Raw genomic sequence first — 17025 nt, forward strand, 5'->3', positions numbered from 1 at the left:
CTTCTATTGATGGTACTTCCAATTAGAACCTATAACGGTGGACTAAAACAGATTGGAAAAAAAATTTGGAGACAAAACAGTTTTAGAATGGAAGGTTTGAAAGGTTTAGAGGTAAACAAGGACTAGAAAGTTTTAGAAGTTAGACCTTTGAGAATTAGGATGATAATGATGAGATGATAATGGTGTTATTTTTATTGATTGTACTGTCAATTAAAGCCTGTACCTGTGAATTAAAACAGATTAGAAAAGATTTAGAGGTATATACAGTTGTGTAGTGGAAGGGTTTGAAAAGTTTTGAGGGAATTAAGGACTTGAATTTTGAGGACTTGACCTTTGAGAATTAGGGGATGAGAGGATGATGATGTTATTTTTATTGACTGTACTGTCTTTTAAAATCCATACCTTGAATTAAAACAGATTGGGAATGAGTAAGAGTTATAAATAGTTGTAGAAGAAAAGTGTTTGAAAAGTTTAGAGGTAAACAAGGAGTTTAACATTTGAGAAGACGTGGCCTTTGAGAACTAGGGATGGTAGTGAAGAGAGGACATTGATGTTTTTTTTTTATTGAAGGAACTGTCAATTAAAACCTATACTTGTGAACTGAAACAGATCGAAAAAGTTTGGAGTTATAAACAGTAGTAGAGTTGAAGGGTTTGAAAAGTTTAGAGGTAATTAAAAACTTGAATTTTTTGGATACTTGAACTTTTAAGAATTAGGAAGATAATGATGACACAATGATGATGTTATTTTTATTTAATTATGCTGTCAATTAAAACCTATGTCTGTGTATTAAAACTGATTGGAAACAGTTTGGAGGTATAAACAGTGGAAGAATGGAAGGGTTTGGAAAGTTTAGAGTTAATTAAGGACTTGAAATTTTGAGAAAAACTTGACCTTTGAGTATTAAGGATGGTAATGATAAGATAATGATAATGTTATTTTTATTGGTCGTACTGTCATTTGAAACCTATACCTGTGAATTGAAACATATTGGAAAACACTAATTTAACTTTAATAGTCCTCGTATAATTTTTAGACATATATGAGTTTTTGTATTGAACCATGAGGAAAGTTAGAAGAATGTGACATTAGTCAGAACTTCAGCTTGAAATAGGACATGCCCACGCATGATGAAAATGTGTTGATAAAGATTACAATTAGAAGAAGGCATGGTGTGTGGCAAAAAATTTCAACTGTGTTTCGTTACCAATACTGAAGATGTAAGTATGTAATGATGTGGTTTCTCAAAAAAACCTTAATAATAATAGTAATAAAGATGCCATGTTGTATTGTGAACATTTGGGATGTAATGTTGAGCAGATATGTGTGCTGAGGGTTAGTTTGTGATGCTCATTTTGACCAACGTGTTGTCTTTCATGTCCATTTTACTATGTCATGGGGACTTTCTCAGTTTCCTTGTCCATATTTGCCTTAGAGCTTCTTTTGTACACTGATGCTGAGTGGGACAATATCAATTACGATACAGATTTTGTCCTTAAAATACATGCCAATTCTTGGAAGCAAAAGGCTGCATGCTGCAGGTTGACCTGAATTCTAAATAGGCTCTCTGGCTGTAGCATTTTTTTTTCCATTTAGACTTGACGTCAGCCTTTTCTTTCTTTATATTCCAAACTTCCATTCAGATTGCTGAGAATCTGTTCAGTTACCACTTCGTCCTGAAACATACATGAGTGAATAGACAAGTGAATTATAACATTTGTGTGAATGCATACTCAGGGCCAAAAATGGCAATTACTCAATTCAAGCACAGGAGGATACTTGGGCCCTAATATGTTTTTGTGTAGCCAATAATGAATATGAAGAACATGCCATAGAAGGCTATTAGGAATTTTAATAGGCATCATATTAGGGCAATTTGATGAAATGCATTATTCATGTTAACAGGTAGATGTGTGATCTATGTCAAAGGTGAGTACGCATCTTGATTAGAGTTTATCTGCCACTGATATCATGTTTTTGATTGAATGCTTGATCTTGTACTTCTCTATCAGGCAGAGGTTTGCAGGCGTACTTGCAGCTACTAGGTATCCTTGTAAATAGAAGGTGAATGAAGTTTTCAAGTAAGTTGAACCTGAACTGCTTGAAGCCTCACCTTGTTACAATCAACTATTCTTGATAAATTGATGTTGAGCAAGGTCATAGTGTTAGTTAGTCCGCTTATTGGTATGTGTAGAAATTATGACTGTATAATGTTGGGAGGATTAAGCGCAATCAAATACATGGTGTTATACTGAATGATGAAGAAGTGGTCATAAGTGGTCATCTTCTCAGGATAACGATAATTAGCATGATCTTATTGAAGGAGGGACGAAACCATTACCTTAAAGGACATTAGTTTTTGAATGCATGATTGTCAGCATTGTAAAAGCGGCCTAGGGAGGTTTCCTGTACATCCATATAAAGGTGTCATGTTAAATCCACTTCATTTAAGTGGCCCTAGGGTACCGTGAATGTCCATAATAAACACTTGTCAGTTTGTTCTAGATGAAAATGGATATTGTCCAATAGGTAATAATTCTTAGATATCATTCTTCTTTTTAAGCTAGCTATTGCAGAAGCAATCAAACCTTGATGGGGTTTTCTCACTTTTATCTCTGTACAAAGGGGGAAAAGACCGAAATGATAGCTAAACCTTGACATATGAGTTTTCTGTTTGTATGTCTGTGGTTATCTCAATATTGAGGCGTTAATATGGTGTCCTTCTGTTCGTTGGAAAATGATCTAGAAACCTCATTCTCCTTTTTGGTTTGCCATATAAAAACAGCTGAAAAGTTTCTCTTTAAAGTTTTCAGCAGTTTGTCTGCCTACATAATGCACCAGCAACTTTTATAATCAGTGGAAACTAATCATATAGGTTTATTTATGCAGCTTGAAGATATTGACTGGGATGTATTTGGTAGCTGTGATGACCATATAGTGCCACATCAAGGCGGTGAATGGTTGGATGGATCTTCAGCTCCTAGTGATGCCCATAAGAAGCCACACCTTGAAGTGAAAAATGACGTTGAAAAGAGCATGTTTAGTAAGGGTTCCGCAACGAAAACTGCCCTTTGGGGCAAAGAAGATGCATATTATCCTTCTGCGAAAAATGGATGCTCATCCATCCTAGAGAAATCACGGCCTCATACTTCCAATATTATAGTTCCAACATTATCTGATGGTGAGAACACTGCCAATGACATTGTTTTACCTTCTCAAGATGGAAGAATATTGAAATATTGTGTAAATGAATGTGCTGCAGAAAAGAGGAACATGTGCTCGAAAGAACCTAGTATAGGAACAAGGATTTTGACTGATGATAGCAAATCTTGCCTTTCCCAAGACAATGGTGTTTCCATAGATTCTACTCATCTTTCTTTCCTGGAAAGTGAACAAAAGACCAGGGATGCAGACCTCGGCTACTATGATTGGCCTGATATTGGAAATTTCGAGGACGTTGACAAAATGTTCAGGTAGTTCCCAAATTTTTTATCTATAGATTTGAATATTTATCCCTATCTATGATTTCGTTTTCATTTTATATTGTTATTTTGTTTGGAGAAACTGGGATTCCACATTTGGACAAGAGCAAACTGGCACTGTTGATGAGCTTTCGTGGTTCTCATCTTGTTCAAATGCAATTTATGGATCAGAGACTGCTTTGGAACAGGGCTTCCAATCTTCAAGTTCAGATTTGGCTAATGTACACGCTAAAACGGATTCCCATTGTACCAATGCCAACTTGTTATCCAAAAGCATCACTGCCACAGCTGATCGTCAGATGTCAACTTCTTCAAATTATTGTCAGTGGTTGGATACCAATGCTCTATCTAGAGGCAGATCTACTGCAGGCAAAGAAAAGGTGGCACAAAAAAGATTGCTTTTTTCCTTCTGATTTTTATCTTTTACTGAACTTTATTGTTCTATTTTAGTCATTTCATGGAGCAAATGATATAGACAATGCGGGGCTCAGTCAGATTAACAGTGAGTGTAGCTTGAATCAAAATGAGGCAACTGATGCAAAGGTAATATGTTCATAATGCATATAGCTAATTTTTATTTTAGTCAGTGATTAATAAGAACTTAATCTGCGCTCTTTCTGAACAGAACACAGTATTATAGACTTGAAGGGGAGTGGTTAGATGTTTATGCATTACTAGTGTGTCATTTGTGTGTGTGTACGCAGTGAGTGGGTTAAAGCTCCATGAATATGTCTCAGTTGTATTATATGTTATACTACAATTGTTTCCATGTTTACTTAACATTCACATGTAATGACGTAACGGCATGCTAAACTACTGCAAAGCGCACACATTCTAGGTGTGTACTATATCAGGAATGACCTCAACATTTATCACATCATTTCATTTCTTTAAATCAGCATTCATTCACTAGACGATTCATTTTTACTGTCAAAGCTACAGTTAGCTTATCCTTTTGAAACTTTTTTTTAACATGAAGCAGTTAGAAGGCCAGCAGTCATCAGAAGGCAGGGGAACAAAACAATCCACAAATCAAATGCTTTTGGGTTCTGATGTTTTAGCTCCTCAAATATATAGTTCTCAGCAATTTTCGCAGCAAAATAATTTGGCACCAAACTACATGCATAATTTTGATCGCCAATCACAGCTGGACTATGGCATTGCAGCACATCAGGTTTCCTTTGCACAGATAAGTTCGAGTCTTGATTTTGAAAAAGGATCCACCAGTACATCATCATCTTTTAAAGTTTCGGATCCCATTGTCAATCATCCCACCCAATGCTTGGAAAACCTTCCTGATCAAGTTTATATGCCTCAAGTTATGGCACCAGAGGAGAATATGGAAAAACTGTATCAAGGCCAGCAATTGTGTAGCACAGTTACTGCTGAACACCCAATGCAACACTCAGCTTTCCGAAGTAAAAATTCAGTTCAGAGAAAACCATCTGGAACCAGAGATGTCACTAGAAGGGAGGATGTAAACAAGGAGCTCTCAACAGTTGACATGGACCATCAAACAGTAACGGAGAGCGCTGGTGTGGCATCAGTTTCTTCTGATGACATTTCAGCAAAGGTTACTGGCTTTCAGCAGATTCAGGATGTGATGCACCAGGTATAATTCTCTTTTGAAGTGTGCATCCCTAGTAAGTAGAATGGACTTGTTGAACAACTAGGGTTCTAGAGAGATAATAGTGGATAAGTACACGTTGTTTCTAAAGTAGTAGGATCGATCACATTTACATAGTCAATTGGTAAATCTGTGTCTTTAAGATAGGTGCATATACATCAGAAAGACTCTGCTTCTTATTATTATTCTCAAAAACTTAAGCATAGATCAGCAGATTACAATTATTTATTTCAAACTGCATATATTAACTCTCTTCTCCATGTGTGAATGACTATCAGTTTCAGTATTTTTTCTGTCTGGATCTCTGACAATCTACATGACTGCTTAGTTTCATTAAAGAGTGGCATATAGAAATCCATATCATATTGTAGATAATTAAGGCCCTCAAGTTAATAAGCTGTATGTGGCATTGCTGGACATTCCATCTTTCCACTAGATCAAAGGCAAAAGTTTATTTCTTTTGCTCAACATACCACCTGAAAATAGATCCAATAAAGATTCTCTGCCATCCCATTGGCTATTTGCCCAGATGGCCTTTGGGACACATCTTGCAGTTAGCCTTTAACCTCGAAAATAATGTTTTAACCAAATAAATCAATCCTAAACTTCAAGGTCGAACTTTCTTGGAACAAATTCCCAATTGGGCTTCAATTGGCACTGAGAATGTGCTCCAAAAGATTGGTGATACGGGTGTATCTTCTCTTCGGAACTTAGCGATCATCATGGGAGCTTGAGGATAGATGATTCTCATACTAGCATGAGAATAGGGGGTGTCAAACAGTATAAGGGAACACAGGAGGAAGCGTGGAACAAGACGACGAGCAGAAGAATCGAAGTACCCAGTTTTCAGCCTGTGAGTCGACTCATGACTGTTATGAGTCGACTCATCAGGTTGAGTCGACTCATGACTGTCATGAGTCGACTCATCGCTAGTTATTGAGATTTCTCCAGTTTCTGTCGAGTCGACTCATCTCAGTCATGAGTCGACTCATCGCTGGTTATTGAGATTTCTTCAGTTTCTGTCGAGTCGACTCATCTCAGTCATGAGTCGACTCATCGAGGGTTTCCTGGTTCGTTTGGGATTCTGTTCACACGAATTCCTGTTGGTTTTGGGTCTGGTTATTTACCAAATTGCCATCCACGTTTGTACACCTATATAAGGGATTGTTTTAGGGTTTCTAAAGAATCAGAGAGTTAAATCAAGAGAGATTAACTTGTAATTGAGATTTGGAGAGCTTGTTCTTCAATTCTAGAGTGAGATTGTGAGAGATTGTAAATTACATACTCGTAATCTAGAGGAGGTATTTCCCTTCGTCCAAAATCTGAGTTATTCTTGTATTCTTATTATTTCTCCTCAACCCACCTTTGATAATTCCGCGATCAAAGGTGCTCACATGGCAACTCGTATCAAGTTGGTATCAGAGCAATCAGATCCTACGAATGGGGCATCCTGTGCATGGTCCTGACTCGTTCGCAATACAAGGAGCTTGGCGAGATCCTTACTTCCTTGGAAGGAGCCCAAGAGTTAAGGAAGGAGAAAATGTCTGAAACAGATAACTCAATAAGACTTGATGCTATGGAGAAGCAGATCGAGACGATCGGTTCGACGCTCAGTCAGCTCGTGGGTCTCATTAACAAAGGGGACAAAAGAGAGGAATCTTCTTCGAAGGGTAAGAAGAAAATCATCGAGTCCGATGAAGAGAGCGAGAAGTCTGATTCGGACGGGGGAACCGAGGTTGTTAGGGCTGCTGGACATCAAGGGGGTAAAAATAATTACCAAAATTTAAAGATAGATTTCAAGGTGGAGATTCCTGTCTATGATGGGAGTGTCAATGTAAAAAAGCTCGATGATTGGATTGAGCGTATGGAGATGTACTTCACCCTCTACGGATATTCATCCAAGGAGAAGATTGTGTTCGCGACATTGAAGCTTTCAGGACACGCGTTGACGTGGTGGAAATCCTATTGCAAACAGGAGAAGAAGGCAGCGTCGTGGAACAAATTCAAGGAGCTACTCAGGAAACAGTTCTATCCGGTGGGGTTCCTTGAGGAGCGTTGGTACAAGTGGTACGGCTTGCGCCAAAGATTCAATCAGACCGTTCAAGAGTACACGACGGAGTTCCAGCAGCAGGCGATGGTTCTAAACATCGCAACGGACGAGTACTCCATCTTCATGAAGTACATGGCGGGACTGAATGATTACATCCGTAAGGAGATGAAGCTGTTCATGGTCGAGACGATTGCAGAAGCGAGCGTGAAGGCAATTGCCATTGAGGGCAAACAGAAAAAGGGCAACGAAACGAATGGTGACTCCAAACAATTGGGAAACAAGTCGAGTAGCTCTCAACATAAGGAAGAGAAGAAGAAGGGTGATTCAGGGAAGGCAGGATTGACATGCAATCACTGCAAGCAGACAGAGCACGTGGCTGATCGTTGCTGGGATAAGTACCCTCATCTAAAGCAGAAAGGGTTGAAGAAGGAGGAGAAAAAGACGTATGTGATAGCACAGGGTCCGAAAGAGGTTCCCGGGATGACAGAGCCCAACAACAGCCTCAACCTTATGGCAGGGAAACAGGCCACAAAAGAAGACAACGACCCGAGAGAGCAACTCTTTGTTCTGAAGTTGCAGGTCAAGACTAGCTTGGTGGATGCCATTGTAGACACAGGGAGTCAGAAGAACCTGATATCTGAAGCGTTGGTACAAAAGCTGGGATTGAAGACGGTGAGGCATCCGAAGCCCTATCCATTAGGGTGGATTCAGAAGGAAGCGGGATTGAGTGTGGTGAATCAGTGTACGTTCCGATTTGCACTCCATGAGTCATATATTGATGAGGTCACATCCGACGTGGTTCCGTTGGATGTTTGCCAGGTTATTTTGGACAGTCCTTACTTGTGGGATAGACACGCGGTATATGATCGGCGGGCCCAAAAGTATACGTTCACCAAAGATGGCGCACAATTTATTTTTCGCTCGGCATCTCTTCCGCAGGAGACAAGTTTGGTGACGGTGACTCAGGCTAAGAGGTTGGTGAATGCGGGCAGGAGGTTCGTGTTATTGTTCATTCGGCCTTATGAAGAACAGCTGAGTAGGATATGCTTGTCCACATTGAGCAAGCTTCAGGAGGGAGATCTTGACAGTTTGAAGGCCAAGTATGCGGACTTGTTTTCGGAAATCACGGGACTACCACCACGGCGAGGTGTAGAGCACGAGATTATGTTGACTGGCGAGAGTTCCTTGCCAAACATAGGCCTATACCGCACATCGATACAGGAGTCCGAAGAGATCAAGAAGCAAGTTCAGGAGCTCTTGGAGACGGGAGTGATAGTGCCAAGTTGTTCACCTTGCGGGTCGCCGGTGTTATTGGTGCCCAAAAAGGATGGAGGTTGGCGCATGTGCGTGGATTACCGGGCGCTCAACAAGATAACTATCAAGAATCGTTACCCACTACCACGGATCGATGATCTTATGGACCAGTTAGAGGGAGCGAGGTTCTTCACGAAGTTGGATCTGAAGTCTGGCTATCATCAGGTAAGGATTCGGGAGGAAGACACTTGGAAGACGGCGTTCAAGACCAAACAGGGCCTGTTCGAGTGGTTGGTGATGCCGTTTGGATTATGAAATGCTCCGACGACTTTTATGAGGCTCATGAATGATTTGTTGCGACCTTTCATAGAGGATTTTGTGATTGTGTACCTTGATGATATTTTGGTGTACAGCAGGACCTGGGAGGAGCATCTTGTTCATGTGGAGAAAGTATTTAGAGTGTTGCAGGATGGACAGCTGAAGCTCAACGGGAAGAAGTGCGAGTTTGGGAAGGACGAGTTGGTGTATCTCGGCTTTATCGTGGGGAAGGGCCAGAGGAGGATAGATCCGGGTAAGGTGGCGGTGATCACAAAGTGGCCGACGCCGAAGACAGTGACTGAAGTGAGAAGCTTCATGGGGGCTTGCCAGTATTTGCGCAAGTTCATTCGACATTTTTCGACTTATGCGGCACCGTTACATAGCCTCACAAAGGCTAAGGTTCAGTTCGAGAGGGGAAGGACGCATGGGGAGGCTTTTCAGTTGCTAAAGAGGAAGATCTCAGAGGCACCAGTATTAGCGTTGCCAAATTTGCAGCGGACTTTCGAGGTGGAGACCGACGCATCTAGTTATGCGATGGGCGCGGTGTTGATTCAGGATGGAAAGCCGGTGGAATATTATTCTGAGTTGTTTTCGGGTGCTATTGCGAACTACCCGACCTATGACAAGGAGTTCTATGCATTGTATCAAGCAATCAAACATTGGAGGGTGTACTTGTTAGGGAAGGAGGTGGTTGTGCACTCGGACCACAAGCCATTGGAGTTCTTACATGCCCAGACGAAGCTACAGCAGGCACGACACATGAAGTGGATGTCGTATTTGATGGCTTTCAACATCATTATTAGGTACAAGAAGGGGGCGACAAACAAGTTGGCCGATATGTTATCTCGTCCGCCGGTAAGAGCTTTATTGGTGGCGACGCGTATTCAGCCCTTGGTTCCTTTGGAGTATGTACAGCTGTATGCATCCAGTAGAGACTTCGGTAGTGTGTTCGAGCAGGCGAAGACCGGTCAAAAAGGGGAGTATGCACTTGGAGAAGATGGCTTGTTGTATCGTGGAACATCACTATGTATTCCGGAGGATGGTGATAGGTTGCAATGGATTCGGGAAGCACATACCTCGCATGTGCAAGGGTATTTTGGAATTCAGAAGACGCTTCTCAATCTACGGCGACATGTGTTTTGGCCACGGATGCTTGATGATGTGACCAAGTATGTTGGAGGGTGTAAGTTATGCTGTATTTCGAAGCCTTCTAACAGAAAAAGGGGATTGTACCTACCACTACCGGTTCCTTCTAGGCCGTGGGAGAGCATATCTATGGACTTTCTAGGAGGATTGCCGACTACCAAGCGTGGGCATGACTATTTGTACGTTGTGGTGGACCGGTTCAGTAAGATGGTGTTTTTGATTCCTTGTAAGAAGACCGTGACGGGAGCGGGTGCAGCACAATTGTTCTTCGAGCATGTGTGGAAGCATTTTGGGTTGCCAAGTTCGATCATTTCGGATCGGGATAGCCAGTTTCTCGGGCATTTTTGGGATTCTTTGTGGAGTCTGATGGACACTAGATTAAAGAAGAGCACGGCTTTCATCCACAAACAGACGGGCAAACGGAGGTAGTCAACCGGACTATGGTGCATATGTTGCGGGGATATAATTCCAGGCATCCCAAGACTTGGGATGAGAGCTTACCATATTTGCAGTTTGCTTTTAATCGGGCGATTCATGGATCTTCGGGAAAGTCACCGTTTGAGACTTGTTATGGATTCTTACCACCGAGTCCGTTTGATCTCGTGTTTTCAAGTGAATCTACGATGGACGGCAAGGAGGGGAATGAAAGACAACGGGCTCAGCGATTTCTGGAGAAGATTGCACAGATTCATGCCACGGTTGAAGCACAATTGAAGAAGTCACAAGCAAAATACAAGGCGAAGCATGATCAACATCGGGTTCCTTGTAACTTTGGCGTGGGCGATATGGTGTGGCTGAAATTGAGTAAGGAGAGGCTAAAAGGAGAAGGCAAGAAGTTGAAGCCTATTCGTTATGGTCCGTTTCGGATTCTCGATCAGATTGGCGACAACGCTTTTAGGCTGGATTTGCCGCCTTACTTAGGCATGTATTCGGTGATCAATGCTGAGTACTTGAAGTTGTTTGAGCCTCCATTACTGGATGATGAAGGTGATGACAAGGTGATCTTACCGCATGTTGATGACTTATGGTTTGATAGAGAGGAGCCGCTGAAGGAAGACTGCATTTTGGAGCGAAAGACGACCACGACAAGAAGGGGAATGAAGGAGTCGTTTCTTATCGGACGTCAAGGTCAAGTTCCTAGCAAGGCTAAGTGGTTCAATAAGGAAGGAGGGGCTCGCGAGTTTCCTCAGCTGAAGTTCTAACTTGAACGGGACTTCAAGTTCTTAAAGAGGGGACACATGATACGGGTGTATCTTCTCTTCAGAACTTAACGATCCTCATGGGAGCTTGAGGATAGATGATTCTCATACTAGCATGAGAATAGGGGGTGTCAAACAGTATAAGGGAACACAGGAGGAAGCGTGGAACAAGACGACGAGCAGAAGAATCGAAGTACCCAGTTTTCAGCCTGTGAGTCGACTCATGACTGTTATGAGTCGACTCATCAGGTTGAGTCGACTCATGACTGTCATGAGTCGACTCATCGCTGGTTATTGAGATTTCTCCAGTTTCTGTCGAGTCGACTCATCTCAGTCACGAGTCGACTCATCGAGGGTTTCCTGGTTCGTTTGGGATTCTGTTCGTTCTTCAATTCTAGAGTGAGATTGTGAGAGATTGTAAATTACATACTCATAATCTAGAGGAGGTATTTCTCTTCGTCCAAAATCTGAGTTATTCTTGTATTCTTATTATTTCTCCTCAACCCACCTTTGATAATTCCACGATCAAAGGTGCTCACACGGCAACTCGTATCAATTGACCCTTGCTTAGAGAAAGCTTTTCTTGTAACCTAAATGAGAGCTTGAACAAAAATAGGAGCTTGCTGAAATTTTGCTGATGACGTAAGCTACTTGGGTCATTTTCCTTATATAAATTATGCATTATGTGCATCACTTTATAGAACTCCACCCTCTAACGTCACTATCAGTAACATGAGACCTGTTTGTAGGATCAGAAGCTAACTCGCTTTTCCTTTTAGTAAGATATATCCAGTGAGAGTAAAGCACCAATTCATGTTGTTTGTATTATCACGATAAAGTGTTGTTATGGTGTGGAAAATTAGGTGATTCAATTATCTTTGAACAATAGGAAACTTATGTGCGGGGTGTCTCCTGTTTTTGCAATTACTTTTGGAACATATGTGCATTGCATATGCTGAGCAGCTGAATTTAGATTCTGATGCATGTACATGAGCTATTTTTTGTCGATTTCAGTTGGATGTTCGAACAAAGCTATGCATAAGGGACAGTTTGTATCGGTTGGCTCGGAGTGCTAGGCAAAGGCATGGTTTCACTACTCAAAATTTCAGCGACGGCACTACTGATGCGGAAGGAATACATGGTACCGAAGCATCAAATAGGTAAGTTACTGAGGTTTTTTAATGTATAACATTGTCCAATGTATTTACAATTGCAATAGCATCTCAACTTTTCTTGAGCATATTACTCCATTTACTTGAAGTCTCTCATCTGATTGTAGAAACTGGGATATTCTCTAAAATTTCTCCTTGTACAAATCTAGATGATAGATTGAAGTTGACACTGTGTCATCATATAATTAAGGAAACATGTTGCACTATAAGTAGGTCATATTGCATTGTGGTTGATTTATGAAATAATGCTCTCTTGGGGAACTGTTATGAAGTAGGCTGAGGAAATATTGGAATAGTTGCTAGTTAAGAGCCCATGCCATGTTCTGTGCCAGAGAAATATTTAGGAAGGCAATTTTGGGGTGGTTACGACTAAGAGCTTGTTGCAATGTTAAGGCAGTGGCCAAGAATTTTTAGCAAAACAAGTCACCAATATATAAGATATTGAATGCACACATTCCACCACTAAGGTTATTATTTCTTGTAACACACATGAGCATACACCTTGTGCGCACCATCCGTATAGAAGTACTGTAACCTTAAAGGTTTCTATATGGACAGATTTAGGGAATTGGATCCTTGAAAGCTGCATATCATCCATTTCATAATCGAATGTCTTAGAAATGTAGGATATCTCCTTTGATTTGTAACTAGTATATCTCTCTTGAGTCTTATATAGCATAGCTCAAATCCCCAACCAAAACCACCACATCCTTTCACTTCTGTCTCTCCATTCCACTGATCTTAACTATTTCATACTTCACTGTTTGCCCGGATTGTGAATCTATTACTGCTGTGACTGTAAATTATCTCATGCAATTTTTGTTCAACTCTAGGTGCTTTTAGGAATTCCAACTAGTTATATATTATCTTGCAAAAAAAAAAGTGTATGAGGTAGCAACTCATTTTACTAAGTTATCTCCCAAGAGATAGTATAGTGGTGAGACCAATCCTGCTAGTCATATCAGAATCGATGGTCCTCTCCTCATCCCTTGGTATTCAATTTTACTAAAGAAGGTGACAGCTCATGCTCAGTATCCCCTATTATATTTTGTTTATCCTCTGGCTTAATTGTTCGTATTGGATGCTTGTCCTGAATTGCACCACCAAATTTGAGTCACTCATTTGAGTGTTATTCGATAAGGGACATGGTTCATTGGATCTTTACAAGTGGCAATGCCACCATTGTTTTCAATATATTAACTAGTTTCTTTTCATATAATCTGCTTGCTCAAGTTTTTTCGATGTATTACAAAAAAACTTGATCTTATATTTAGTTGCTCTAAACAAAGTTCTTTTGGGCACTCAAAGCGTGCTGCTTATCAGATCAAGGGGACCTGTTATTGTCCAGTGTTGAAAGGTAGCTCATGCATTTTTAGTATAGTCTAGAGGATCTTGTAGCCATAAATGCATAAAATGCCTTCTTATTTTCTTAAATCTATTTTGGATTTCACGAGATAGCTATTTCATGTGATAAATATAGGAAAGTTTATGTGAAGTCATGTGGATTTTAGACCTATAAGGTTAAATCTTTTATAGAAATTATGGGTATTACAAAACATTTACAAGGAATCAATGAATCTTTGCATTATGTAAACTATAATTAATTATGAAAATCTTACCTTTCCACTGAAATAGATTTTACATATGCCTGGTGTTTCTAGGTCTTGGTTTTGTACTTCATATGGTTAAAGGAGGCATCAAAGGAATAATGCATTCTTCAAGGAGGCATCAAAGGAATAATGCATTCTTCAAATTCTTGCCTGGAAATTTTATTGTGTTTTGTGATCCTTGTTTTAGAATTTTCATACTGTAGATTTTGCATATGGTTGTCATTATTTTGATAGGTGATAGTTCTTATAACTCGTATAGTGGAACTTGTTGCTTAGCAGAATGTAAATGTAAGGATTCAATAATGTGGTATGAGGCTGATATGATACTTAAGTAGAAAGCAAGATCTATTGGCATCATGCATCATTCATGATCATATCTCATCTGATCCATCTGATTTCGGCATTAAACAGAGGCGTTCATGCAAATAGTTGGTCTTTGGTAGTCAACCCCAAAAGTGGCTTTGTTTGTTTTCATACAGGATTACTCTTTTATGTAAGTCTAGGAAAGCCTGCAATCTAAATCTGCTGAATGCACCTGCCTTCCACAGTTCCACTCTGGTCCATCCGATCTGCCTTTTTATAAACAAACATGCTAAACTTTGCTTGTAGATGAACTAGTGGAGTTTACAGTCTCTTTACAATTGTTAAATCATTTTAGATATTGTAACCTTGAATCAGTAATTCTAGTAGTTCCCCTAGTCCTGTTATCAACATGCAAATCCTCCCATGTCCACAAAAGTTATAATTATCAATCGGATACTTTAAAATCCAGGTCAGCTATTTCTAGTGACAATGGTTTGATCCTGTAATGATATTGTTCCATGCTTCTAGATCAGTACATTTTAATCAGGCTTAAATGAGTTTTGAATCTGGCTTGGCTGACCTACTTTAGCAACGTGAAGTTATTTATTGTGTATGTAGCATTGAGTCGTTGGTTTTCATTATATCATTCACCGCCTAGCAATTCTTAGCTCACAATATTTTACAACTGTTATTAGCTGCTGCACTTGGTAATTTTGCTGCGTCATATCTGTTATATGAATCATAATTTTTACAAGGCAAAAAAATGAAAGAAAAATGCGCATCAAGAAGAATAGGTATCTTTCTTAGTAGCTAATCTAGGTATTTTTCTTAGTTCCTTCTTTGACAAGGTTAAAAAATGAAGCAGTCTCTGTTGACATGTCTCTGAAATAGTGTAGCTAAAGCACCCGTTCTTTCTAAAGACAATGAGAAATAAGAATAAAAAAGTTAAAAGAAACTAATTAATTGAATAGATAGCTCCATTTTCCTTCTGTTATGCCATGAAATGTAACGGTCCATGTTATTGCCATTCGAATGAAATGTCCCTGCACATTTTGTGAAGTTTTCTTTGTCTGGGAATAGAATCAAAAGTTCATTTCCCTATTAGTTCTAGTGCACATTTTGTACACTTGGATTTTAGAAAATAATATGTGATCTGTCAAGAATAAGTCATAAGCTATTTTGAGCCTCATTTATGCTCATTTGTCTTCAACAGATCGGTGGAATTTGTGGATGCTGAGACCAACACAAATCCAATAGATCGATCCATAGCACAGTTGCTCTTCCACAAGCCTGTACAGCATGTTGCAAGGTCTGTTGATGATGCTAGATCACTTGAGTCTCATATGATGGTAATTCCCTTTGAATTGTTGGCTTTTCATATTGGTGATTTGGTGCATTTTCCTTCTTTTCCCCCCTTGCTAAAAATATCATCTTTGACAGAACCAGCAGCTTCATGTTCCCATCACTAATCAGGCCTCGGTAACCAATCAATTTAACCATCAATCCGTGTTTGGTAGCTGTACTGATATGGAGACTGACCTATCATGAGATTTTGGTTCAACTGTGAGACCTGCTGCTTTGGATGTTGACATAATGTTGTAATGTTATAAGCCAGCAGTATTTTGACGTGCTTATTGTAAATTTGAATAGAGTAATATGTTAGGGAAGAGTTTCATCAAAGAGATAAGATGAGATGGTACACGGAAGTTATGTTATTTATTTATGGTCACTGTTTATTTGCATTTTCTCTTCTCCTGTGGTCCTGTGCAAATTCATGAGTAGGAGGACCTGGAGAAGCTCTGGGTGAGGTTTCGCTTGCTTTCTTTTTATTTAGATACCCTTTCGATATGTCGTCGTCTTCTGATCGTTTCGGCTGCTCTCTTTTTATCTATAGATTAGATGCCCTTTTGGTATGTGTTTGTCTTCTGATAGCTCATCGTTCTTAGAGAACAATGCTAACCTTTTGTTTAACTAGTTCTGTTCTTGAACCTCTCTTATGTACTGGGTTGATAGCTGGCACAATCTGGAAGGTAAAAAGTGTCTCTGGCTGAAGATGTGGCTGTGATTTTTCCCCCCATGGTAGAGAGACATTGTTGGTGCGTCTTTTTGGACGATAAAAGGTGCATTATTCAATAAATTCGTAATTTACAACGGCTGGGGATCTTTCATTTATCATTCATGTATTCTTTATTCCCTCGTAATTTTTGTTGTCTGACCCCAAAATTGTCGTTGTCGTGTGTCGAAGTGTTGTTGTGTGTCAAAGTACCAACTTCAAAATTCGTATCCATATCCACTAAGAGCGGATACGAATAAGTGAACATATAAGCGGATGTGCATGCAGATATAAAACCAATACGAGAAAGCTAGATAGTACTAAAAAAATATAGTTCATGAGATACAAAAGAGTTCATTAATATGCTCATTATATCTAAAAGTCTAAGATTAGACATCTTGATAATCAAAATTAACCTTATATCCATAATCTAAAAACTAAAACTATTGTAACAATATTATTGTTATGTATTTGGATATGTAGGATACGGATTCGGGTGTTCCACTACAAAATTATATTTGTAACCGTATCATATTGGTTATAAATTTGAGTAACCATATTTGTATCATAACGGATATGGTAACGAATATTTTCTCGGATATGAATACGGTTCAACGCCCCTAGTTACGCGAAATAGACAAAGTGGAGGGGGTTATGTGCAGCACCCCCAAAGTACAGGCGCCTGTTTTGTGAAATTCACCCCTCTTTCTAACTCCTCCCGTTCAACTCAATCCTCTTTGCTCCCATGGACTCCCTCACCTCAATCCACGTAAAGCTCCTCGCCGTCGACCTCCAAACCCTAACAACCCAC

General features: G+C 39.8%; 1 protein-coding gene across 4 annotated transcripts in view; it reads left to right on the plus strand.

Moving 5' to 3' along the window:
• Positions 1-15903, plus strand: part of LOC109833944 (protein LNK1-like) — a 16503-nt gene extending 600 nt beyond the window's left edge. The window contains exons 3-10 of one of the 4 annotated variants that reach the window (XM_020401817.1): positions 2890-3181; positions 3263-3473; positions 3562-3862; positions 3933-4025; positions 4462-5094; positions 12091-12236; positions 15375-15510; positions 15602-15890. In XM_020401817.1, coding sequence (XP_020257406.1) covers positions 2890-3181; positions 3263-3473; positions 3562-3862; positions 3933-4025; positions 4462-5094; positions 12091-12236; positions 15375-15510; positions 15602-15709 — 1920 coding nt within the window. In that variant the 3' untranslated portion in view covers positions 15710-15890. Of the gene's footprint in view, positions 1-2012; positions 2082-2889; positions 3474-3561; positions 3863-3932; positions 4026-4461; positions 5095-12090; positions 12237-15374; positions 15511-15601 lie in introns of all 4 variants that reach the window. The other 3 variants (XM_020401818.1, XM_020401815.1, XM_020401816.1) reach the window with 3 other exon arrangements.

The sequence above is a fragment of the Asparagus officinalis genome, chromosome 3 (genome assembly GCF_001876935.1).
Source record: "Asparagus officinalis chromosome 3, Aspof.V1, whole genome shotgun sequence".
Classification (NCBI taxonomy): Eukaryota; Viridiplantae; Streptophyta; class Magnoliopsida; order Asparagales; family Asparagaceae; genus Asparagus; species Asparagus officinalis.